At 43.2% G+C, this 25,200-nt stretch overlaps 1 protein-coding gene across 1 annotated transcript in view; it reads right to left on the minus strand.

Annotated features, from left to right (window-relative positions):
• The window catches only part of LOC142383602 (carbohydrate sulfotransferase 1-like), a 107,072-nt gene that overhangs the window by 19,128 nt on the left and 62,744 nt on the right, over nt 1-25,200 (minus strand). Inside the window, exon 5 of the mRNA XM_075469195.1 lies at nt 13,821-14,038. Coding sequence (XP_075325310.1) covers nt 13,821-14,038 — 218 coding nt within the window. The remainder of the gene's footprint in view (nt 1-13,820; nt 14,039-25,200) is intronic.

The following is a 25,200-nucleotide window of genomic DNA, read 5'->3' on the forward strand; positions in this document are numbered from 1 at the left end:
GCATCCCCCCACTCACCTGTTCCTGACAAATCGCCCCCAGACAGTGAAACTCGGCTCCTCCCATACACTCAGAACACTCAGAGAAATAGAGGTGGCATATGATGCATATTGTGTTAATATGATGTCAGATGTTGGATTATTGTTATAATGGTTGAGATGTGCATAATATGTTGTAGTGTTCTGTAATTGTTTGGATGTTCATCTTGGTTGAAAAGAGTGATTTGATACTGTTCATTTATGGATGGAAAGAGTTAAAAAGAGAAATAGTGATTAAAAGAGCTGTTTAAAAATATAAATAAGTGCATTATGTTAAAATATAAGTTCATGATGAATAATCGTCATGTTAAAAATACTTATAGCTACTGTACTATAAATGTATACAGACTTATTTATTCAATGACTTAAATGCTGTATATAGTGCATCTGAATATAGATATGGAAGATATTTAGAGTGAGAGTTGAAAGTAGAATGATGCCATGTAATTGAATAGAGCAGTGGTTCCCAAAGTGGGGGGCGCAGAGCAATTGCAGGGGGGGGTGAAATGCACAAATGAATCAATCAATAAATGACACTACTAGCATAACATGGAGAAGTTTTTGATGGGGCTCCCATGTAAACGCAAAGCAAAAGAGGAAGCATTGCCAAATGTGCTTCCAAAGCAATTTCCTTCCATGGCAACCAACGGTGGGCAATGAGGAGAGACCGCTGTGTGTTGTCTGTCCTAAAGCGCTAGCTTGTGACAGCTTGAAGCCGAACAAGCTTGGAGACAAAACATCCAGAGTACAAACACAAGCCAGTTGAGTTTTTCAGACAAAAACTGCCATGCTCAACAGTCATTTTTTACTAAATGCTCAACTCGCCTCATATGAAGTCAATTTATCATATATGAATTTAACCAAACATGATTTGGGGGTTGAGTCAGCTGACTACCTGCATATACAGCATGAGTAAGTTCTTCCATTATTAGATTTTTCTTCCCAAATGACACTGACAAATTCTAAGATGACAGAGATAGGATTCATCAGGTTCAGATTGGGAGCTTGGTTCTGGAAAAATGACATCATTTTAAAACACACCGCAGAGCTCAGACCTTAACCCCATTAAGGATCTTTGGGACGTCCTGGAGAAGACTTTACACACTGGCCCGACTCTCCATCATCAATAGAAGATGTTTGAGAAAGATTAATGCAACTTCCACAGAAATGAGTGTTGTACAGGCGTATTGAAATTATGCTGTGGGGACTGTGTGCTACAATCAAAGCTAAAGGTGGTCCAGCAAAATAAGAAGAGTGAGACTTCTTTTTCAACATCCATTTCAACATCATTAAAAAAAGGTGGGATATTAAAGCTTGTACCTGTCACACCGTGGTGAGGTTTTGTTTTATTTTGGTGTTTTTGTCTCGTCATTTCCTGTTTTATTTTGATAAGTAACTGTCCTCTCGTTTCAGGTCACTTGACCTTCCTCATGTGTCTCTGGTCTGATTGTCTCCCTGATTCCTAATTGTTTCCACCCGTTCCCTTTCCCCGTGTTCATATAGTCTGCGTCTCCCTTTGTCTTGTGCCAGTGTGTCATCTTCGCAACCATAGTCATAGTCTTGATATTTATCCTGCATATTTCGCTTTTGTCAAGCCACAGTTCTATAGTCTCATTAGAACCGACAACCGACTACGGGAGCTTCATCCGTCGGCACGAAGCAGATCGGTGGACCCTTGGCACTTTCCCTCCACTCCCGTTCCGGAGAGTTCGTCTCTTCTCCAGTCCCCTTCAGAGGAGCCCATGGAACTGGGGCACGCACGACTCTCAAGAGAGGAGTGACAGCGGCGACAGCTGGAAGGTCGCTGTTTTTACTGTGGGGAGACGGGACACCTGGTTGCTGTCTGCCCAGCCAGACAGCCCACCAGAGTGAGTACCTCCAAGACCTCACGTCCCACTCCCCGGATCCTCACGAACGTTAAGGTAACACACCACGCTGTCACCACAGAAATTAGGGTGCTCATAGACTCTGGGGCCGACAAGAGCTTCATGGACTCGGGGTTATCCAAGAGGCTCGGGCTGAGAACTGAACTTTTAAAGAAAACCATCCAGGCCAAGGGCCTTGATAATAATGTTTACTATCACTCACGTCACAGAGTCAGTAGAACTTCACTTTCCGGACCATCAGGAATCCATGAACTTTTTCCTGTTTAAATCTAATTCTCATGCTTTAATCTTGGGATTTTCATGGCTGTTTCGCCACAATCCCCAGATTGACTGGAGGACAGGGGATGTTGTGGGCTGGGGAAAAGACTGTGAGAGCCACTGTTTTTACTCTCTGACACAGGAGAGAAAAATAACCCTGCTTAACATTGTCTCTGATTCCCCCGCAGACCCAGAATATCCCGATTTAAGCTCTGTTCCCTCATGCTACCACCACCTAAAAGAAGTATTTAACAAATCCAAGGCGTTGTCACTTCCCCGCACCGACCCTACGACTGCTCCATCAATCTCATCCCCGGTTCCACCATCCCTAAGGGACGACTGTATTCGATCTCAGGACCAGAAAGAGAAGCCATGAAAGACTACATAGACTCTTCTCTGAAGGCGGGACTCATCCGTCCCTCCTCGTCTCCGGCATGTGCCGGTTTCTTTTTTGTTGGAAAGAAAGATGGATCATTAAGACCATGCATTGATTACAGTCCATTAGATGACATCACCATTAAAAATCGCTACCCTCTACCCCTAATGTCGTCTGTTTTTGAACAACTACAGCAGGCCAAGATATTCACTAAACTAGATTTGCGTAATGCTTATAATTTGGTCAGAATTAAGGAGGGAAATGAGTGGAAGACGGGGTTTAATACTCCCAGTGGACACTATGAATATTTGGTCATGCCCTTCGGACTCACAAATGCACCCGCGGTATTCCAAGCCATGATTAACGATGTCCTTCGGGACTTTTTAGACCGGTTCGTTTATGTCTACTTAGATGACATATTGATTTACTCCTCAGACTTAGAATCACACAAGACTCTTAGATCATAAACTTTACGTCAAAGCTGAGAAGAGTGCATTTCATGCCGGTACCATCTCCTTCCTGGGCTTCATAGTGGCCCCAGGAAGAGTGCAGATGGACCCAGCCAAGATAAATGCTGTCGCTGACTGGCTCACACCCGATAGCCGCAAGAAGCTTCAGCAATTCCTCGGATTTGTTAACTTCTACAGGCGGTTCATCAGGGGCTTCAGCGCTATAGCTGCTCTGCTGCATGTTTTAACATCTTCCAAGGTGCGTTTTCTTTGGTCTCCAGAGGCGGAGTCGGCTTTTCAGGAACTTAAACGCTGCTTCACCACCGCCCCGATCCTCACCATGCCAGACCCGCAGCGGCAGTTCGTGGTGGAGGTGGACGCCTCCAACAAAGGGATTGGAGCTGTTCTCTCGCAGAGATCGCAGCAGGACGGCAAGATGCACCCATGTGCCTATTTGTCACGGCGGCTGTCTAAGGCTGAACGAAATTATGACGTTGGAAAGTGGGAACTGCTTGCGGTCAAGGTGGCTTTAGAAGAGTGGTGTCATTGGTTAGAGGGGGCCAGCCAGCCCTTCCTAGTGAGGATGGATCATAAGAACTTGGAGTACATACGTCAAGCTAAGCGACTGAATTCTCGCCAGACCAGGTGGGCGCTGTTTTTTAACCGTTTTTCTTTTTCCCTCTCTTACAGGCCGGGGTCTCGGAACGTCAAGCCGGACATCCTGTCACGACTCTTTGACCCCGAGCCTGTAGCCAAGGAGCCTGAACCCATCCTCCCACTGTCCTGTGTGGTTGGAGCGGTAACTTGGCAAATAGAAAAGGTGGTTAAGCTGGCCAACGGTGAAGCCCCATCACCTAGTGGGTGCCCTGAAAATAAGCTGTATGTCCCAGCCAATCTGCACCCACAGGTGATCCACTGGGCTCACACCTCGCCGCTTTTCTGTCATCCGGGAGTCAGGCGGACCATGTTTACCATCTCCCGGAGGTTCTGGTGGCCATCTATGGATCCGGAGGTCCGGGAGTATGTTGATGCTTGCTCGTTCTGTGCCCGCAATAAATCCTCCAACCGATCTCGCATGGGCCTGCTCCACCCGCTTTCCATTCCCTCCCGGCCGTGGTCAGACATTTCTCTGGATTTCGTCACAGGACTTCCACTCTCTCAAGGTAACACCACGGTCATGACCGATTTTCCAAAATGGTTAGATTTTTTGCCTTGCCTAAACTTCCATCAGCCAGAGAAACAGCAGAAATCATGCTCAATCACATATTCAAGATCCATGGTTTTCCAAGGGACATTGTTTCTGACCGAGGGCCCCAGTTCGTTTCCAGATTCTGGAAGGAGTTTTGTAAGCTCATCGGAGCCAAAGCCAGCCTGACATCGGGATATCATCCGGAAGCTAACGGCCAGACCGAGCGGCTCAACCAGCAGCTGGAGACCGGCCTCCGGTGTCTCGTGTCACAGAGCCCCACTACATGGAGCAAACACCTGGTCTGGGTGGAGTATGCGCACAACACACTAAGAGCCCCCTCTCTTTACAGACCATGAGCCAGAGGTTTCAGTTCCCTCCACCCACGCCTTGTTCCGCCGATGCCGCCGCATCTGGGCAACCACCAGACAGGTACTCATCAGACAAGGAGATTGAGTGAAAAGAGCAGTGGCCCGCAAAAGGAGACCCGCGCCCGACTACGAGCCCGGTCAGAGGGTATGGCTGCGTCTCCCTTTGTCTTGTGCCAGTGTGTCATCTTTGCAACCATAGTCATAGTCTTGATCATTTATCCTGCATATTTCGCTTTTGTCAAGCCACAGTTCTATAGCCTCATTACGAGTGATTTTTTGTTTGTAATTTTCATAGTTTAGTTTTCTTATTCGAGTAAGTTTCATAGTCTTTTATGTTCAATTCATTTTCAATTCATTTTTATTTATATAGCGCCAAATACAACAAATGTCATCTCAAGGCACTTAGATAGTAAGTCCAATTCAAGCCAATTGGAATTCAATTAATTAATAATAATCATAATTTATAAAATAATCCAATTCGTTCATATAGAGCCAATTCAAAAACAATTTCCTAGCTAAGAAAACCAACAGATTGCACTGAAAACTTTTTGTTTTTCGGTCCAATCTCCCGGCCTGAGCGTGCCTGAGGCGACTGTGGAGAGAAACGACTCCCTTTTAACAGGAAGAAACCTCTGGCAGAACCAGACTCAGGAAGGGTGGCCATCCGCCTCGACCATGTTGCCTCCCTGGGAGTGATTTTTGTTTGGAGTTAATAAAGTCTGCCCTTCCGCCAACTCTCTGCATCTGAGTCTCCTCTTATGTCCAAGCCTGACAATATCACTTTATTATGTTGCCACTCTTTCCCAAAACACTTAGAAGACATTATAGCACTGAGGATCCCAAATGATTAAAGGGATAATCCGGAGTAAAATGCACTTAAGATCAATTTACGGGATGTTGGGAGTACATACGTTGAGTTGACATCAAAATCGAGGCTTCCGGTTAAGCATGGGAGCGTGCTAGGCGGTCTCCGCGCAGCTCCCGCTAAATATATATTTTATTGGTGCTTTTGCAAACTTTTTCCAAGTTATCCTTATTTCGGCAGTGTATGAGACTTGAGAGACTGGAGATATGCCAGAAACGAGACAGAAGACTAAAGACATGAACCCCTCCACGCTTGACTCCGTTTCCACGGCTAAGCTAGCTAACCAACCCGCGGTCACGGACGCCGCTGCTGATTTTCAGGCCGCCATCGACAAACTGAGGAACGAAAACCTCGAGTCGCTTGCAAACTTTCAGAAAGAGTGTGGTGTGGCTATTTCAGCCCTGCAGCGGACGGTTGATGACCACGGGAAAAAGATTCAGGACGTGGAGGAGTCCCTGACCGACACTTGCGACCAACTTACGGGGCTCGGTGCGACTGTAGCGCGGCTTACGAAGGAAAACGAGGTCATGATGAAACAACTCGACTACCTGAGCAACTACACACGGAGAGAGAACATTCGCATTATTGGTCTGCCCGAATCAGTGAAGTTGCCTAAACCAGCTGATTTTGTGTGTAACCTCCTCCGTGAAGTTTTTGACCCCAACGCCTTTGAAATGCCCATCATCATTGACCGCGTCCACCGGACCTCCGCTCAAAAACCACCACCTGAGGGCAAGCCAAGACCACTTCTGGTTCGGATGCACAGCTACAGAGTACGCGAGTTGGTGCTGCGTCTCGCCAGCCGCCACGGGGGGCCGATTCAGTACCGAGACAAGCGGATTCACTTCTTCCCTGATGTCAGCCCGGAGGTGGCCCGGCTCCTGTCTTCTTTAACCGCTGTGAAACGCAGGCTTCACCAGGCTAACGTCAGCTTTCGTCTCTATCATCCCGCCCGTCTGGTTTTCATGTGGGACAACCAGAAGGTGAGCTTCACTGAGCCATCGGAGGCTCTCGGCTTTATTGACAGACATATGCCAGCGACCTCCGGGGATTCCACCAGTACAGCTGACACTTGAGTTGTACTCCCAATAGCGGTGTGCTAACCAACTCCGTTTTGTGACATATGACTGTCGGTATGTGTGCTTAAAACATAAAGGCTTCCCGTCGGACTTCCATCACAATCGGTCTGCACAAATAGCTGTCGCTGGGTTATTTCCCCTTAACGACTTGGGTCAGCCGTGTTATTGTTTGTTAAAAGTGACCCTCTCGGGCTTCAATTGTTTATAAAAAAAAAAGTGTTAGTGTACGTTGGATTGTACTGCGGCGGCACGTTCAACATTTTCCTACTGTTTCTCCTCCAATCTGCCGCCTGCCTTCATATGCTGTTCTGTGCAAAGGTAAACTTGCAGTTCTATTCGTTTTGATACTGGTAAGATAACGTTGCTCTCTTCTACTCCCATGAGCTTGAACTAGGTATTAAGTTCCCCCTCCAACTTTTTTTTTTTTTTTTTCTTGTTCTTTGTTGCTTGGAGAGGAGGAAAGCGGTAAAATGGAGTGGGAGAGAAGGAAAAAGAGAGTAAAGCTCAACTGAGATTGGCAGTTATAATATAAGTTAAATGCACTTTTCTTTTATTATCTCATGCTGGGTGTAGTTGTCTAATGCCCACCCAATGTTTTTTTATTTGTCTTTTGGTTACTTATTTTTGTTTATTTCACTTCATTTAATAAAAGGTAGTATCTCAGTTCCTTCTGGTTTGGCTTATTAAATTCCAATTCCCTTTGTAGAATTAATTTCCCAGCCATGAAAGTTTATTTTGTCAACATCGCTTTCGTCAGCATTATCCTCACTATTATAGAATTATAAATATCCCCTTTTTCTGCCACTCAAAATGTTATTATTATTACTATTATTGCTTTTATTTAGTTTGTTTTCTTTCTTACCCTCATCTGAACGACCTTAACTTTTTTTTGCCTCTGGTTTGAAGATCAAGCCAGCTTTCTAAAACGCCAGTTTAAATATTGAAATTTAAAAAAGTTTTGCTATTCTCTTGTTTGTTTTCTATTTAGCCAGGATGCTGCTGAATAGGCATCACAGTAAGTATGTATATACATACAGTTACAAAGTGTTCACAAAGTGTTCACCCAGTTCCTGGGGTGAAGTGTGCATTCTGCACTTCTTTCTTTTTCTTTTTCCTTTTGGTATGTTTCTTGTTGTTGTGTCTCCGTCCACCCCTCCCCCTCCCCGTCCCCCTCCCCACCCACAGGTCCAATTGCCGCTGTTTCTTCACCTCAGTGAAAGATAATTATGCCAGTAAACACTAGAAAATTACATACAAATCTGGTCAGCTGGAATGTAAACGGTCTAAACAATCCTGTGAAAAGAAAGCGGGTACTTGACCATCTTCAACACATGGAAACAGGCATTGCCTTTTTGCAAGAAACGCATCTTCGTACATTGGACCACTTTAGGATCAGAAAGGGGTGGGTGGGGCAGATGTTCCACTCTTATTTTCATTCTAAAAGCAGAGGTACTGCGATTCTCATCCATAAAGATGTTCCCTTTTCTGTATCCAGCTCCATTTCAGACCCTAATGGTCGCTATGTGATGGTCTTTGGCACCTTGTATAATACAGCCCTTGCATTGGTTAATGTCTATGGTCCTAACTGGGATGACGTCAATTTTTTTAATAACCTCTTTAGTTCTATACCAAATTTAGACACACACCATCCAATCCTTGGTGGTGATTTCAATTTAGTTCTAGACCCTACTCGTGATCGTTCCTCCAATAAACCATATATTGCCTCTAAATCATCTAAGGTAGTTAAATCATTCTTGGAGACCTACAACTATGCGGACCCTTGGCGTTTTAAATTCCCTAACTCCAGATCCTACTCTTTCTTTTCTTCTGTGCATAATTCGTTTTCACGGATTGATTATTTCTTTATTGACGCTTTTTTACTGGGTTCTGTTGCAGCCTGTGATTACCAAGGTATTATTATTTCAGACCACTCACCACTCAAACTTGAGCTCGCTTTACAGGAAAGACCCCCGAATAGGTCATGGCGCTTTAAACCTCTTCTCCTCTCCAATCCGGAGTTTGTCACGTACGTCTCTAACCAAATTCTAACACGTTTCTTTTGACCAATCCTGTGGCTGATACCTCTTCATCTATTCGCTGGGAAGCTTTGAAGGCTTTTCTGCGGGGACAGATTATTTCTTACACAGCTCATGTAAATAAACGCCGCAAAAGCAGAATCTCTGACCTCACTTCCTCCATTCTCCGTCTAGATCAGCAATATGCGGTAAACCCTACTCCCGAGCTCCTTAAAGATAGGATCACTCTACAAACAGAGTTTGACCTCCTAACAACTCAGCGTGCAGAAGAATCATTACTTAAATCTCGCCAAAAATTGTACGAAGACGGGGATAGACCTACTAGACTTTTAGCCCATCAGCTTCGCCAAAAAGCTGCCTCTCGCACCATTTCTTCTATAAAGACTGGCTCTGGCTCTGTCACCTCTGATCACAAACTCATCAACAATGAGTTCAAGAAATTTTATTCAGGTCTTTATACATCCGAATCTCAGCTTGACCCAGAACAATTTATAAATTTTTTCAGTAATCTGGATATTCCCAAAGTAAGTCCTGAGGATGTTTCGTTTCTTGAAGAAACTATCACCCCTGAATTTATAAAAAAATCTATCGCCTCAATGCAAAGCGGGAAAGCGGCAGGGCCGGATGGCTTTCCAGCCGACATTTATAAAAAATTTTCAGACAAACTAGTGCCCCTTTTGCATGCGATGTATACTGAATCTTTTCAATCAAAAACTCTTCCGCCGACTTTGTATCATGCCACTATTTCACTCCTCTTAAAAAAGGAGAAGGATCCCCAGTGCTGCTCTTCTTTCCGTCCTATAAGCCTCCTTAATCAGGACTTTAAGATTCTGGCTAAAGCCCTAGGTCTTCGACTGGAGATGATTCTTCCCTCCATCATTTCTAAGGATCAAACTGGCTTTGTCCGCGGGAGACAGTCTTTCTGTAATGTACGTCGACTGCTCAATATCTTGCATACTCCCTCTCAACATATGGGTGCGGAGGCTGTGGTTTCACTCGACGCGGAAAAGGCTTTTGACCGCGTCGAGTGGGATTACCTTTTCTTTGCTTTAGAGAGGTTTGGTTTCGGTCAAAATTTCATGTCTTGGATCAGGCTTTTATATGCATCACCCATGGCTTCTATTCTTACTAACTATCAAGTGTCCGATCATTTCCATCTTGGTAGAGGCACCAGACAGGGATGCCCCTTAAGTCCCCTCTTGTTTTCAATCGCTAATGAGCCTCTTGCCATAGCTTTGAGACAGGATGATAGGATAGAGGGAATTATTCGGGGCGGTCAAACACATAAGGTTTCCCTTTACGCGGATGACCTCCTCCTCTTTATCTCCAATCCTGATGCCACTCTCCCTCACGTCTTATCTCTGCTCGCTTCTTTCGGGGCGATCTCAGGGTACAAACTTAATTTGCATAAGAGTGAATATTTTCCCATAACATCTTCCCCCCCTCTGCAAATTGACATACCATTTAAGACTGTGAAGGACTCCTTCAAATATCTTGGTGTGACCATCACTCGGACATACTCAAAACTATTTCAAGCTAACTTTGTTTCTCTTCTTGAGCGCTGCAAGGCAGACTTTACACGTTGGGCAGTTCTTCCTCTTTCTTTGGTTGGCAAACTTAATTCAGTGAAGATGAACATTCTTCCTAAATTTCTTTATTTATTTCAGTGTCTCCCAATTTTTATTACTCACTCATTCTTTAAATCCTTACAACGTCTAATTTCTAACTTCATCTGGGGGGGTAAACATGCACGCATACGTAAAGAGTTCCTTGAGAGACCTAAGAAACTTGGGGGCCTTTCTGCCCCTAATGTCCAATTATACTACTGGGCATCGAACTTGACCAACATGTCTTTCTGGCTTTTATCTCCTGACAATGCAAACTGTCCTGCATGGGTTAATATCGAGGCCTCCCTTTGCTACCCTCACTCCCTCTCTGCACTCTTTGGGGCATCACTTCCACTCCCAGTTTCAATCCCCAAACATAATGATGTTGTGTGGCATTCTCTAAGAATTTTGAAACAATTTAAACTTTCCTTTGGTCTGCAGAGCATCTCTCTTTTCTCCCCACTTTTTTGCAACCCCTTATTCCCCCCCTCTTGTCATTCCTCAGTCTTTAAAATTTGGCATGCCAAGGGCATCCAAAAACTGGAGCACTTGTACATAGATGGCGTCTTCGCCAGTTTCACACAACTCAAAGAAAAATATGATCTGCCACGGTCTCCTTTCTTCCAGTACTTGCAGGTGAGGGATTTTATTAGGAAGAAGTTCCCAGATTTTCCCTCTCTCCCACCTAAAACTCATCTTGATTATATTAACAACATGCTTTTACATGCTCGAAGGGGGAGGCTGGCTAAAGTTTATGAATACATAATTTCAATTAATATGCCCTCTTTAAGTATTATAAAACGGCACTGGGAGGGGGAGCTTGGCTTTGACATCTTGGAGGACATTTGGGATGCAGCCTTGGATCGTGTTCACTCCTCATCCATATGCGCACGTCACAGTCTTATTCAATTCAAGGTGTTACACCGCCTACATTATTGTAAGACTGCTCTGGCAAAAATTTACCCAGACATTGATTCTCTGTGTGACAGATGTAAAATGCTTCCCGCAACTTTATACCATATGTTCTGGGGTTGTCCTGAATTAGATCGATTCTGGTCCTCTTTCTTTGATTTATTCTCTAAAATATTTAAAAAACCTGTTACTCCCTGCCCCCTTTTGGCCATTTTTGGTGTAACCTCTGAAAACATTTCCATAACCTCCTGTCAGCGCAAGGCTTTAGCATTCTCTTCCTTACTAGCGCGGCGGTTGATACTGCTTAACTGGAAGAATTCTGCTCCACCCACACACGCACATCTCATCAAGAGTATCATGTGTAATCTCAAATTAGAAAAGATCAGGTATACTGTTAATGGTGCTCTCCAGAACTTTCATAAGACATGGAATGACTTTATTAAATTTGTGAAGCAATTAGATGGACTTCAAATAGAGTGATTAACCAGCTGACAAACTATAAATATACCCTAACTGAGGACGCTCATTGAAATATGCAACTGGACCCCCACCCTCACCCCCACACCCCAAAAAATCCCTTCCCCTCGTCTCTGTGCTTTCCCGTGTGTTTGTGTCACATTTTTTATTTTTATTTTTTTCTCTTTTGTATGTTTGTTTTATTGTTTGTTTTGTCTTTAGTCAGTGTTTTGTTTTTTGTTTGTTTTTTGGTTTTTCTTTTCCAACTTTTTTTATTTTGTTTGTTTCTCTCAAGACTATTCTATTTAAATTGCTTTGTTTAAGTCCTTTTAAAAAAGAAAAAAAATTACTCTGTATGACCTTGGCATTATTACTATCTATATACCCAAGGTGTTTGTTTAGTTTTTATTTCATTTTACTTTCTACATACCCAAAGGGTTTGTTTTGTATTATTTTATTTTACTTTCTAAATACCCAAGGTGTTTTTATTTTTAATTTACTTTCTATATACCCAAGGGGTTTGTGTTGTTTATTTTATTTTACCACCTGCATACCCAAGGGGTTTGTTTAATTTTTATTTTTACTGTCTATATACCCAAGGTGTTTTTGTTTTTACTTTATTTTATTTATTTATTATTACTTCTACTGTTTATGCTGGATGTTTATTGCTGTTGATATGGAAAATTCAATAAAAATATTTTTGAAAGAAAGAGTTGACATCAAAATCATGTCATTCGGATGTCTTTTGAGAATTTCTATTTGACCGTTTTTAGCCAAAAGTCGTTAGCCTGGAAGTGAATGGGGCAAATCATGTACCCGCTGCCGCTACAGACCGTGGTGAAGTTGGTTTGATATTGGATATTCGACAGATATTCACAATAAGGAAATAAGGTGTCTTTTTTTTCAAACCAATATCAAACCAACTTCACCACGGTCTTAAGCGGCAGCTGCAGCAGCAACATTTCCGGAAAGGTACTGGCTTGATTAAATTCATTCTGGACTCTCTATCCGACCACATGAAGACCTCGGGACACTTCGGTTTGGCTTTAGGGACCCTCTACTCACTACCACGTAAGTGTTATGTTGTTTGGAGCTGTAGAAGAGGTATAAAAATAGAGTTTTGTAGCGGTGACATGATTTGCCCCAGTCACTTCCAGGCTAACGACTTTTGGCTAAAAACGGTCAAATCGAAACTCAAAACACATCCGAATAACATGATTTTGATGTCAACTCAACGTATGTACTCCCAACATCCCGTAAATTGATCTAAAGTGCATTTTACTCCGGATTATCCCTTTAAGCATTCCAGGTGTTACCTTCCTCAAACATGTCTTAACATAATAAATATCTGTCCAAAAGTTCTGTGCCATCTGGGAAGCCTGGTGCTCCCTCATGGATGAGTTGTATTTTTACACACTTGCGCAGCACACGACAAGTTACAAAAACCAGGATGTGCACAATCGGCTGAAACGTAACCAAAACACACGCACATTTGGGACATGTTACTTGTGATGTGCACAGCTGTTCATCTGAATGAAAACAACAGTGAAAATGTCAACAGTTGCAGTCATTAGTAGAAGTAAAACATAGGCTGAAACTGTATCAATATATCCTTGTAGTAACAGTATCCACAGAGCTTGTAATAGTAATAATAGGCCTATATTGTGCATTGTATTGGCTACGTTGCAGTTTCAGTAGTGGCCAAACTTCCTTCAGGGAAAATTTTGGCCAGTCGCAGATTCACATTGTGGTAGAAACAGTAAAGACAATAGTTTTAGGAAATGTATCAGCATTTGCAGTAGTTACGTAGGAGTAGCTGGACTGGCTGAATATACACCAGTATGCAATTCTTAGCAGTTATATCAGTGCCAACAGAAGTACTAAAATACTACGGGAAGTGTAGCTTGAGTGACAAGTCTTATTTGTGATGTGTTAAATTACCCTAAAATTGGACTCTGATCCTTAGCTAACAAGGACCAATCAAATGAGAGGGGACATTGGACATTGTCCCAGCTTCCAGACTCTAAATTCAAACTGATGATTGAGCGTGTATTTGGCAGCTGTGGTTGCAGGACGACATTCGATCACTTGAAGGAGACATGCTCTCTTGTCAGTGTGCTCTTTTGCTCGCAACAATTACTCGGTGTGCTCTCAGGACAGAACTGCGTCCTCACGAGGACAATATCCGACTCATGGGTACTGTTCTCCATGCTGGCATCACACACAAACATGGTTTTCACATGTGTGGCTTTTGAGTCTGATCAGATGTCATACTATATGTCCACAGTTACTGTTCTTCTCACCTGAGTAGCATGTATCTCCCTTTGAGCCAGGGGGGTCCAGCCAGGCCCGTGGACACAGACTGGAGGAAATCCTCACACACTGTGGTGATCTGTCTCAGGTCCAAATTGTGGGGTCGATGCCCAGTTGCTCTCCATAGACGCCACAGTCGATAAGTATCTCGAAATGTCTCAATACGAGATGCCAGGATACCACGTGGATCTCGAACAAGCTGGACCACCTGAGGATGATGAATGCAGTCAATGGAAATGGTAAAAGATGTTTTGTCAGCAATTGTACAGATATGTCCATTCGCCAGAATATATTTGAAGGTGTATGAGTAACCTCTCTGGTATGAGATCGAAGTTTCCAGTATAAAGTCAGCAGTAAAAAATTAACAAAATAGATACATATATGTATATATTGTCCCCTATTTCTTTATGGTGCTGTCAAAGCATTCACTGTACACCAACTCAAAAGTAGCTTTGCTCTAAGCCACCCAACTTAAGTAAATAAGTGTGGAAAGTGAACTAAAATAGATAGGTTCATGAGGGTTTGAGTGTAATTTGAACTGCAAACTGGAACAAGCAGTTTATTGATTGAGAACTTGGGGTTTGAGCTTCACTTTTCCATTTCTCTACAGGAATGGAATTAAAGGAACATTGAATTACTAATATGAGCTATTTCCAGTTCCACTATGCTTGTGTCGTTCCACGATGGTGGAATGACCTACCATGTGCTACAAGAAAAGAAAAGAACAGAACAAGAAAAGCATCTCCTATCCTGCACTTACCCTGAACTTCCCTAACCCCTCTACTGCACTTTCTCTTTCTATACTTCCCTCTATGCCTGCACTCTATCTCTACACTGTCACCTCTGAGAGTCGGACTAGTGGTTTCCTTCTATGTAGCTTATTGTTAGCTTTGATGTTAGCTGTAATGTTATGACAAAGCAAGATGACGAGCACGTGAACCACGCGAGGCTCAGCGTCTCCCCAGATTCTGCGAATTAGTAGTATTCTGCCAAGCAAGACAGGCCCTCTTCTGGAATCCACAAGGGAGAAGGAAGCGGGGCAGACCAAGAAACAGCTGGCGCCGTGACATAGATGCAGATGTGAAGAGGTCTGGCTATACATGGGGACAACTAGAAAAGAAGGCCCAGGATCGCGATGACTGGAGAGCACTTGTTCGTGGCCTATGCCCAAAGTTGGGCGGCAGGCAATAACTAACTGTTCACTTACAACAGTATCAGACACGTCACGTACAACCGACAAGAGATCTTGGATATTCGAGCTCTCAACATGGACATTTTTTTTGACGATCTCCACCTCATACCAGAGATCGCTAAAACATCGGAGACTTTCAACCCAGCTTCACCAACCGGAAGCGCTCACAAGCTGCGTTTAGACCGCAAACAATAGTCCAAAGAAATTATTCTTCACTGACCAGCCTAACTGAACTTACAAAATTTGAATTTGAAAAACAAATTTGAAGCAGTAACACAATTTGTTCTAGAAAAAAGAAGGACAGAAAACTTTACATCATATCCAGAAACAGCGTTCTGAAAAATTCTCCAATCAGCAGATTACCTGGTGATGGTGTCAGGATTGAGTATAAACCAACACTGACTAAACCAACACTGACTGACCGGTCCGCCACTGATTGATGTCATTGGGGTCATCAGGTGGGAACCTCCTTTCATCAGTGTTTTATCTACTTGGGCCCACGACACCTCCAGGAGGCTAGGCAGTGATCACTGGCGTCCCAGAGTCACCCCCCTAATGCCAGCCATCGCTGCTCCTCACACCATAACAACCATCTTTTTTTTCCACCAGTCACAGCGGGGTGGAGATACAAACCCTGGTTCGGGTAGGGGGTAGAAATAGAAGAGGTAAAGATAAGTAGGAATGGGATTCAAACCCTGGTTCGGGTAGGGGGTAATGAAAGTATAGAGGGTGCCAGAGGTGGAGGCAGAACAAGACACACTAGCAGATTCAGCAGACAAACTCACCTAAACAGTCCTACAATCACTAAAAATACAGGTCATTGTGATAAATTATTATCACCGAAAATGGCCGCCTGGTTTCAAAAGGCTCACATGGGCCACACCCTCCACTTGAATATCCTGGATTTCTTCCTTGCTTCTTCCAAGAGTCTGTTTACCCTAAGTGCTCCCCCTGTTGGGCCCCCAGCTGCTATTGCTTCTTCTAATCCAAATCCACTGACTGGACTTAACTGCCTCATCTGATACTTCCTTCACTATTTTCCTCACACTCTGTCCACTTACACCCAGCTCCCTCAACAATGAGACAACAGACTTTGCAACAAATCCTCTACATCCTACTTCCACTGGACAGATTCTAACCTTCCATCCTCGCTGCTCTGCTTCTGCCCCCAACTCCACATATCTAAGCTTTTTCCTTTCATATGCTTCTGCTACTAATTCCTCCCAAGGAACAGTCAGCTCTATGAAATAGACTCTCATTCTACTCCTAGACCACAAGACTATATCAGGCCTTAGATTTGTAGAGGCTATCTCCTGGGGAACAACAAGCTTATTTCCTAAATCTACCTGCATCTCCCAATCACAAGCATCCTCCAAGCTGCCGTGCCTCCTTATCGTCTTTTTAACTTTCTCCCCCTCTTGAACAAACTGAATTGCCCCTCTCTTCACCTTGGACCCTCCTAAGTTTACCTGCCTTCATTTATCTTCAATACCTGCAGCTAAGCTTCTTAATACTTGGTCATGTCGCAATGTATACCAGCCTTGTGACAGACTAACCTTACAACCTGACAAAATATGCCTTAGAGTTGCAGTACCTGAACATAACGAACATAACGGGTCTCCATTTACCCAGAGTTTTAGGTTCTGGGGAGTTGGCAATACATATATGTTGCCCCAATCAAAAATCTAATACTCCTTTCCTCCATACTCCACAGCTTCTTCCAACTAAGCTTTTTCTTCTCTACACCTTCCCAAGTCAACAGATAATGGAATCTCATACACAGACAGTGGCCACATCAACCTAGGAAACAATCCAAACTGCAGACACCACAGCTTCAGCTTTCCTGGAAGCTCTGATTTATCTGTTCTTTTTTTTTTTTTAAAGTATTTTTTTAGGCTTTTTATGCCTTTAATGATAGGACAGTGTGAGAGAGACAGGAAGCAGAGAGATGGGGAAGACACGCAGCAAAGGGCCGCTCGGTGCGGGAGTCGAACCGGGGCCCGCTGCATCGAGGACTAAGTCTCTGTACATGGGCCGGCTGCTTAACCCACTACGCCACCGACCGCCCCCTGATTTATCTATTCTATCCAGTCCCTCAGCAACATCTTTCCGAAACTGCACTGCCTGCTCTCCATCATTCATGTCTGCCTGGTACCACCTGCCTAAACTCTTTACTGCCTTTTCCCTAATTATTGGAATGCTTTCCTCATCTATTACAAACTTTCTATCACAATTTCCCTCTACTTCCTGCTTCTGAAGAGTGCAGACGTGTCTCTGCTTCCTCCTGCTGCTTATTGCTTTATTCGCTTTTAAATCATTCTACTTCTTTCCACAACTCTTGGATATAATTTTATTCTTTTATTCTTTTTCTTTTAATTGTATATTTGTAAACGGTATTAGCCCTCCTGTTTACAAAGAGAATCGGACAGAACAATGTCTCCTAACCCTGCAGTATCAGTGAGCTGCACACAGTGTGAGCTACTCTTTGCGAAGGTAGCACAGCTCGAGAAGAGGATTGAAACGCTGCAAGACATTCGTAACGACGAGGAATTTATTGACTCTATTATAGTTCCTGCGCAGGCTGTGGAGCCTTCATGTGCCAAAGGACTAACTCAGATCTTTCTACACGGGATCACAGCTGATGTGGAATCTCACACTGCAGACCTGGCTGACACACTTCCCTGGATCTGTCCAAATGACACTGAAATATCTGGTGAAGCTTCCAAACCGGACGGTCCGACTGACATCTCACACTGGAACAGTGTTGGTGCCAAACCCAAATCATCAACCCCAGCCAGGATCTGGTCTCATGTTGTCCGTCGCAGAGGTAAACCCAGCACTAAACCTAAACCTCCAGCACTCACTCCGCCACCTGAAGTTCTATTGCACAATAGATACGATCCATTGACTCAAAATAGAGTGTGTGATGATGAATGTAACCCAAACATGGAGACAAACAAGAGAAATGGCCCCAAACCTCAGCCTAGGGCTAACCAGATCATCAGGAGAAGCCCAAATCCCACAACCAAGGTGAGGACTACGGAAGTGATCGACACCTCCACACAAAAAGCAATAGACACCATTCTGATCGGGGACTCTATAACACAGCATGTCAGAATGGCAAAGACGGAAAATATAACTTTTTCTGATACATCAGTCAGGGAACTGATAGATATTTTGCCGACCATTCTGTCTACTCATCCAGATGGCACGAGGATCATTGTCCACACAGGGTCTTCTGATATTCTGAGAAGGAAGACTGGCTCTGAGCTCTTGAAGAAGGATTTTTCTCTGCTGTTTGAGAGACTGTGTCACTATGGAGCACATAGGGTCTCCATTTCTGGCCCCATTCCTACTGTGGGTAAAGGAATTGAACTTTTCAGCAGACTTCTTGGCCTGAACACATGGTTGTCAAATGCATGCATCGCCCATGGGATTAAGTTCATTGATAACTTTAATATCTTTTGGAACTGTAAGGAGCGTTTCAGACCTGATGGCGTGCATCCCAATCGAACTGGATGCAGATTACTTGGTGCACATTTACGTCATGCTGTTGGGACGGCAAACCCAAACATGACTGTACAGATTAGACTGAAGGACACAGCAGCGAGGCAAACAAACCCCAGCCCTCCCCCCTCACCAGACCCTTTACTCCACATCACCCAAGGTCTCAAAAGGATGTCTCTATCCCAGCCAGGACTCCAGCGACCACCATCAACCGAGAAACGCAGGGCACCCCCTCCTCCTCCTCTTACATCATCTGTCCTGGCAGAGCAGGACACAAGGGGATGTGCAGGATGTTCAAGGAGCAGCACAACACCCAGAGTTCAAAACAAAGATAGCACTGTTCAAACCAAAGATACCATGCCATGATGTGTTCAGGGTCCCTGCTATAGAAGTCCGACTTCTGACAGCTGTTCTGAGAACAAGCTGGGGCCCAATAGGATTCCTGTATTAGTTAGTAAAAGAAGGAATCGAAAACAGTCAACCTGCTGGGTGAATCTATCTAATCTGTTAACGGTACCACGTACAACTCAGAATACAACAGAGACCACTGTAAACTCCACAAAGCTAGCCTTACATAATATTAGATCTCTGTCCAATAAGTCACTGTTAGTTAATGACTTCATAATTTCACACAATTTAGATTTTCTTTTTCTGACAGAAACATGGTTAACAGAGAGCACAAGTGCTACTGTTCTTAATGAAGCAGCCCCCCCAAACTTTAGTTTTATGGATAAATGCCGAAATGGGAGGAAAGGTGGGGGGGAGGCTGCCTTATTTAAAGATACATTCCAGTGTAAAGAGATATAATTTGGTGATTTCACTTCTTTTGAATATCTGAGTTTTATTTTAAAGGGTGTTCCTAAAATCCTGTTCTTAATCATTTACAGATCTCCAGGATACTGTGCAAGTTTTATTGATGATTTTTCTGAATTATTGTCTGTTATTTCGACTGATTTTAACCATTTTATCTTGACCGGGGATTTTAACATTCACATGGATAATATGACGGATGGTACTGCCAAAGAATTTTCTTCTGTGCTGGACATGTTTGGTTTGTGGCAGCATGTAACAGAACCAACCCACCTTCCAGCTCTCATTCTGGACCTGCTCATTTCTAAAGGTGTTGATATTTCTTCTGTTGTGGTTACTGATTTGGCCTTGTCTGACCATTTTTGTATTTTATTTGATTTACATATTACTCAGAATGTTCAAACAACCAGCTTCTCAGTTAAGAAGAGGTATATCAATGAGAAAACAAGTGCTCAGTTTAGGGAGGCCATAGTTATGTTACCAACAATGAGCGCAGAGTTGGTTGAAGGAATGCTGGATCATTTTAACTTGAAAATTTTTAATGTAATGGAAGCTGTTGCACCGATAAGAATCAAGAGCACCTTGATCAAACAGAAAACCCCATGGAGAAACACCACTACGGTCAAAAACCTGAAAAGAGAATGCAGGAAAGCTGAACGTAAATGGAGGAAAACAAAGCTTCAGATTTACTATGAGCTATATAAAGAAAGCCTGCGTAGTTATAACAATGAGCTGTGCAAGGCCAGACAGCTGCATTTATCTGAAATGATTAATAAGAATGTCAACAATTCTCGAACTCTGTTTGCTATGGTTGAAAAACTCACAAATCCTCCTAAACAGTCAAACCCAGACCTCCTCTCCACTGAGAAATGCAACGAATTTGCCAACTTTTTTAGCCAAAAAATCAAAACAATTAGACAAAACATTCACGCAACACAGACAAACAAGAAAACTAATCTGTGTCTAAAACCTGAAATAACTCTGACGTTATGTCACAATTTAATAATGTTGATTTAAAAATCCTAGAGGAAACAGTTCGGCAGCTGAAATCAACAACTTGTTCTCTGGACATAATACCATCCGACTTTTTAAAAACTGTTTTTACCTCAGTAGAAAGTGATCTCCTATGAATAGTTAACAGCTCACTGGCATCAGGCATTTTTCCCAAATCACTAAAGACAGCTGCCATTAAGCCACTCCTAAAGAAGAGAACTCTAGATGCCTCTATGATGAACAACTACAGACCTGTCTCTAACCTCTCTTTTATATCCAAGATTATTGAGAAAGTTGTATTTAACCAGCTCAACGACTTTCTGAATGAAAGTGGAAGTCTTGATAACTTTCAATCAGGCTTCAGACGTCACCACAGCACTGAAACAGCTCTGGTCAAAGTGTTAAACGACATTAGGTTGAATACTGATTCTGGTAATGTTTCAGTCCTGGTTCTGTTGGACCTCAGCGCTGCGTTTGATACTGTAGATCACAGAATCCTGTTGCACAGGCTGGAAAACTGGGTTGGACTTTCTGGAGCGGTCCTTAACTGGTTCAGGTCCTACTTAGAAGGCCGTAGTTATTTTGTTACTATTGGCAGCTATGAATCTGAGCGAGTGGCCATGACTTGTGGAGTCCCCCAGGGGTCAATTCTTGGACCTCTTCTGTTTAACTTGTATATGCTCCCTTTGGGTCAGATATTGCAGAATTTTAACATCAATTATCACAGTTATGCAGACGATACACAACTTTATGTGTCTCTGTCACCATGACGACTGCAGCCCAGCTGACGTTCTGTGTCAGTGTCTGGAGGAAGTAAACACCTGGATGAGAGAGAATTTTCTACAATTAAATGAAGACAAAACTGAGATCATTCTGTTTGGTAGCAAAGAGAAGAGGGTCAGCGTTGGTACATATCTTGAGACTCGGGACCTTATAATCACTGACCAAGTTCGTAACCTCGGAGTGTTGATAGACTCAGATCTGACTTTCAGCAGCCACATCAAAGCTGTCACCAAGGCAGCTTTTTACCACCTCAGAAATATCAACAGAATTAAAGGTTTCCTCTCCCAAAAAGACCAGGAGAAACTCATCCATGCATTCATCTCCAGTAGACTCGATTACTGTAATGCTCTTTTAACTGGACTTCCCAAAAAGAGCATTAAACATCTGCAGCTCATCCAGAACGCTGCTGCTAGAGTTTTAACCCGGACTAAGAGATCTGAACACATCACACCAGTTTTAAAATCTTTACTCTGGCTTCCAGTCAGTCACAGAATAGATTTTAAAAGCCTGCTGATGGTTTACAAATCCCAGAATGGTTTAGGCCCAAAATACATCTGTGATCTGTTCAGAGAATATAAAGCCAGCAGAGCTCTGAGATCCAAGGACTCAGGTCAGCTGGTCCAGTCCAGAGTCCAGACTAAACATGGAGAAGCAGCATTTAGCTGTTATGCTGCAAATAAGTGGAACAAACTGCCAGTGGAGATTAAACTTTCACCAAATGGAGACATTTTTAAATTCAGGTTAAAAACATTTCTTTTCTCATGTGTCTATGCATGAAATATCTTTTAACTTATCTAGACTGTTGCCTGATTTTAAATTCATTTAAATGATTTTATTTGTTTCTCTTTATATTATTTTATGTATTTTTAATGCTTCTTGCACTCCCTGCTGCAATGCTTTTATTTTATGTAAAGCACTTTGAACTGTTTGTACATGAAATGTGCTATACAAATAAATTTGATTTGATTTGATTTGATTTGATTTGATTAAAAAGATATCTCTAAAATGGGAAAAACTAACAAAAATAATGTCTCACCCTGGCCAAAAGGTGGCACTTTCAATGTAACTACCTGTAAGATTATGGAACAAAGGATTAAAGCTTATAAACCAAAGGACAAAAGCAAAAAGAGACAAGAGAGAGCTTGAATTAAAAGCTTTACATTCCTTTGAGAATGCAGAGCTATATCCAACACTGCCAGGAGCAGTAAACATACAAGGAGATTCTGAAATAAAAAATCACAAAATATCTCATGAACGTCCAGAACCACAAATAGCTGCATCAAGCAGTCATGGAGCTCCTGAGCCAGACGGCGTCTGTAATTCAGATCAGGCAAGGGGACAGCTCCCACAATACCAAAGATCACCCGAACTGGCACCTCCAGTTCAAAAGGCATCTTCTGAAGAACATAAGAGTCCAACAGCGTCAGCACCGAGTTCGATAGAAATGACGCAGGGACAGTATGTGCCGTGGCAGACGCTCGTCCTAGCGAGGCTGGTTGCTCGATTGCCGGACATTCACAGAGGTGCAAGTAGATGGATAAGAGCTTTTGAACAAGAGACTGTGCATAAACTGTTGTCTGTGGGACACATTAAGGCAGTGTGGGCACTGTGTTTTGGAACTTCTACCATGGAGGGCATTTTGAGACACAGTGAGAATGACTGGATGTTAAAGACATGGTAGGTAATCCTGTTCAGAAACACATTTTGTAATACTGGGTGAAATGGTCCGTCTATCCTGAGAGAAATCTATACAAGATGTATTTAGAAAAAGGGACGAAAATAATCAGACCTCTGTGGCAGCTGCAGGACTGAGAAAAAGCTGACCAATCCGAGATCAGCGTCCCGCTGATCTCGGATTGGTCGCCTACAAAAAACCAATCAGATGCCTCTGCTTTCTGCCTACGCCCCCCTCTGTCGGCTCCCTGCTCCATGTGCGCATGCGGTTCCACCTGCTTTGGATGAAGCACTGACGGAATGGGGAGGGGGGGGTGGAGCTTAGAGGAGGGGACACTTTCGAATCTTGCTAGCTCTCTTGCTAGCTCTCTAGGATTACCTACCATAGCTTTAAGCCACCAAGCTGATGGAACTGATTTTAATGCATATCGAGCTGCACTCTGGAGAGCGTTACGAGCTGAGTTTCCTGTAGGAGTGGACCCCGAAGCATTAAAGGGGGAGCCACTGTCAGAAACAGAGAGTCCAGCTGTGTACATTGCACAACAATTGAAGAAATGGAGACAAGAGTCTGAGGGAGAAATCGAGAAGAGCCCAGCTTGGGTGACATTGTTCAGAGTTTCCATCAAAGAGGCTCTGCCTGCCCCAGTTCAGGGGAGGCTGGAGGATGTGGTGGGGTTGAATTCAATGTCACATGGACAATTCTGAGACCACGTGCTGCATGCAGTAAACAAATACAGAAAAGAACTGAAACGGAAGGAGCAGGAGAAGGATATGCAAAGGGAACTTGCACGGTTGCAGTTAGAAGAACTGCAAGTGAAGCAAGAAGTACGAAATGAGGCCATGACAGCGGGGGCCGCTGAACAGCCATCACAGGGGCAAGTCCATCGTCGACCCTGTCAAAGGTCAAGAAGAGGTGCACCTGGAGGACGAAGGTCCTCGGGAGCATGTTGGGCCTGTGGCGAGAGGGGACACTTTGTTTACAGCTGTCCGAGTGCACCGAGAAACCCGAGTGTTCGGCAGGACCGTGGCCAGTCCCTGCGGGGCGGAGCAAGTGGCCCGGCAGGTCCAAGGCGTTCCTCTGGCAGAGGAATCCCAGTATTGGTTTACATTGACATATAGAGGTAATTCAATTCAATTCAATTCATTTTTATTTATATAGCGCCAAATACAACAAATGTCATCTCAAGGCACTTAGATAGTAAGTCCAATTCAAGCCAATTGGAATTCAATTAATTAATAATAATCATAATTCATAAAATAATCCAATTCGTTCATATAGAGCCAATTCAAAAACAATTTCCTAGCTAAGAAAACCAACAGATTGCACTGAAAACTTTTTGTTTTTCGGTCCAATCTCCCGGCCTGAGCGTGCCTGAGGCGACTGTGGAGAGAAACGACACTTACACTTACATCAGACGTACTCAAAAGGGTTTAAAAACCGCCCTCAGGTGTGTCATCATTACAAAACAAAACAAAGTTTTTAAGTTAAATGTGTCACTATTACTAAGTTTCTAAAACTTAAATTTAAAGATGTCGCTATTACTATTACAAAACAAAACAAATTTTCTAAATTTAAAACTTAAAATATTTCTAAAATCTAAACAAAACCAAGTTTCGAATTTAAATTTTAGCATTGATAGCCTAAGTTAGAGTATCCATTTATCCCATAGGGAATTACTGATATCTCTCCATCCCACGTGGAGGGAGTAAGTAAAGCGCCGTATCCAAAATAAATAAATTTATTAATAAAATTAAAATACAACAAGTATGATCTTCTTTTGGGAGGATTATGCAATAAAATTAGCTTCCTCTGGAAGGAATCATGGAAAAATCCAAACGTCAAAGGTTGAAAGCACAACTGGAGAGGACAACCGAGGCTAAGTTAGCCTTTGAAAATTTGAAACAAAATTGGCAAAAGTCATCCAAAACGGGCAACATTAGTCTATGAGAAGCCATTTTTCTTATCTGTCTCCAATAGACACCATAAGATTTCAGAACTAATAAATCAGAGTAGGTATGTTGTGACTCAGGCAGGATGTTTGCAGGTTGTGCATCTTTTGACACGTCCAGATGTGAATACAGCAGGGTACCACATCGGGATCTGCGGATGTCATTCCACGTGAGTTTGAAGGAGAACCACATGAGCGTGTGGCAGAAGCTGTGAGATACATTAAACTGAGACCTGACTTAGAAGCAACTTCACTTGTGCAGGCTGATGTCACTTATGTTGTGCATGGTTCATGTTGTGAGATCATTTGGGTGATCATGAGGTTTTGCAGTTGTGAAACAGGGAGGTGGAAAACTTTGTGACAGTGGAAGCTGAGAAGTGTGAACAGCCATGTTCGGCAGAGTTGGCTGAACTGAAGGCATTAACGGAAGCATGTCGACTGGTGAAAGGTAAGGTTACGAAT

Source organism: Odontesthes bonariensis, chromosome 7 (genome assembly GCF_027942865.1).
Source record: "Odontesthes bonariensis isolate fOdoBon6 chromosome 7, fOdoBon6.hap1, whole genome shotgun sequence".
Taxonomy (NCBI): Eukaryota; Metazoa; Chordata; class Actinopteri; order Atheriniformes; family Atherinopsidae; genus Odontesthes; species Odontesthes bonariensis.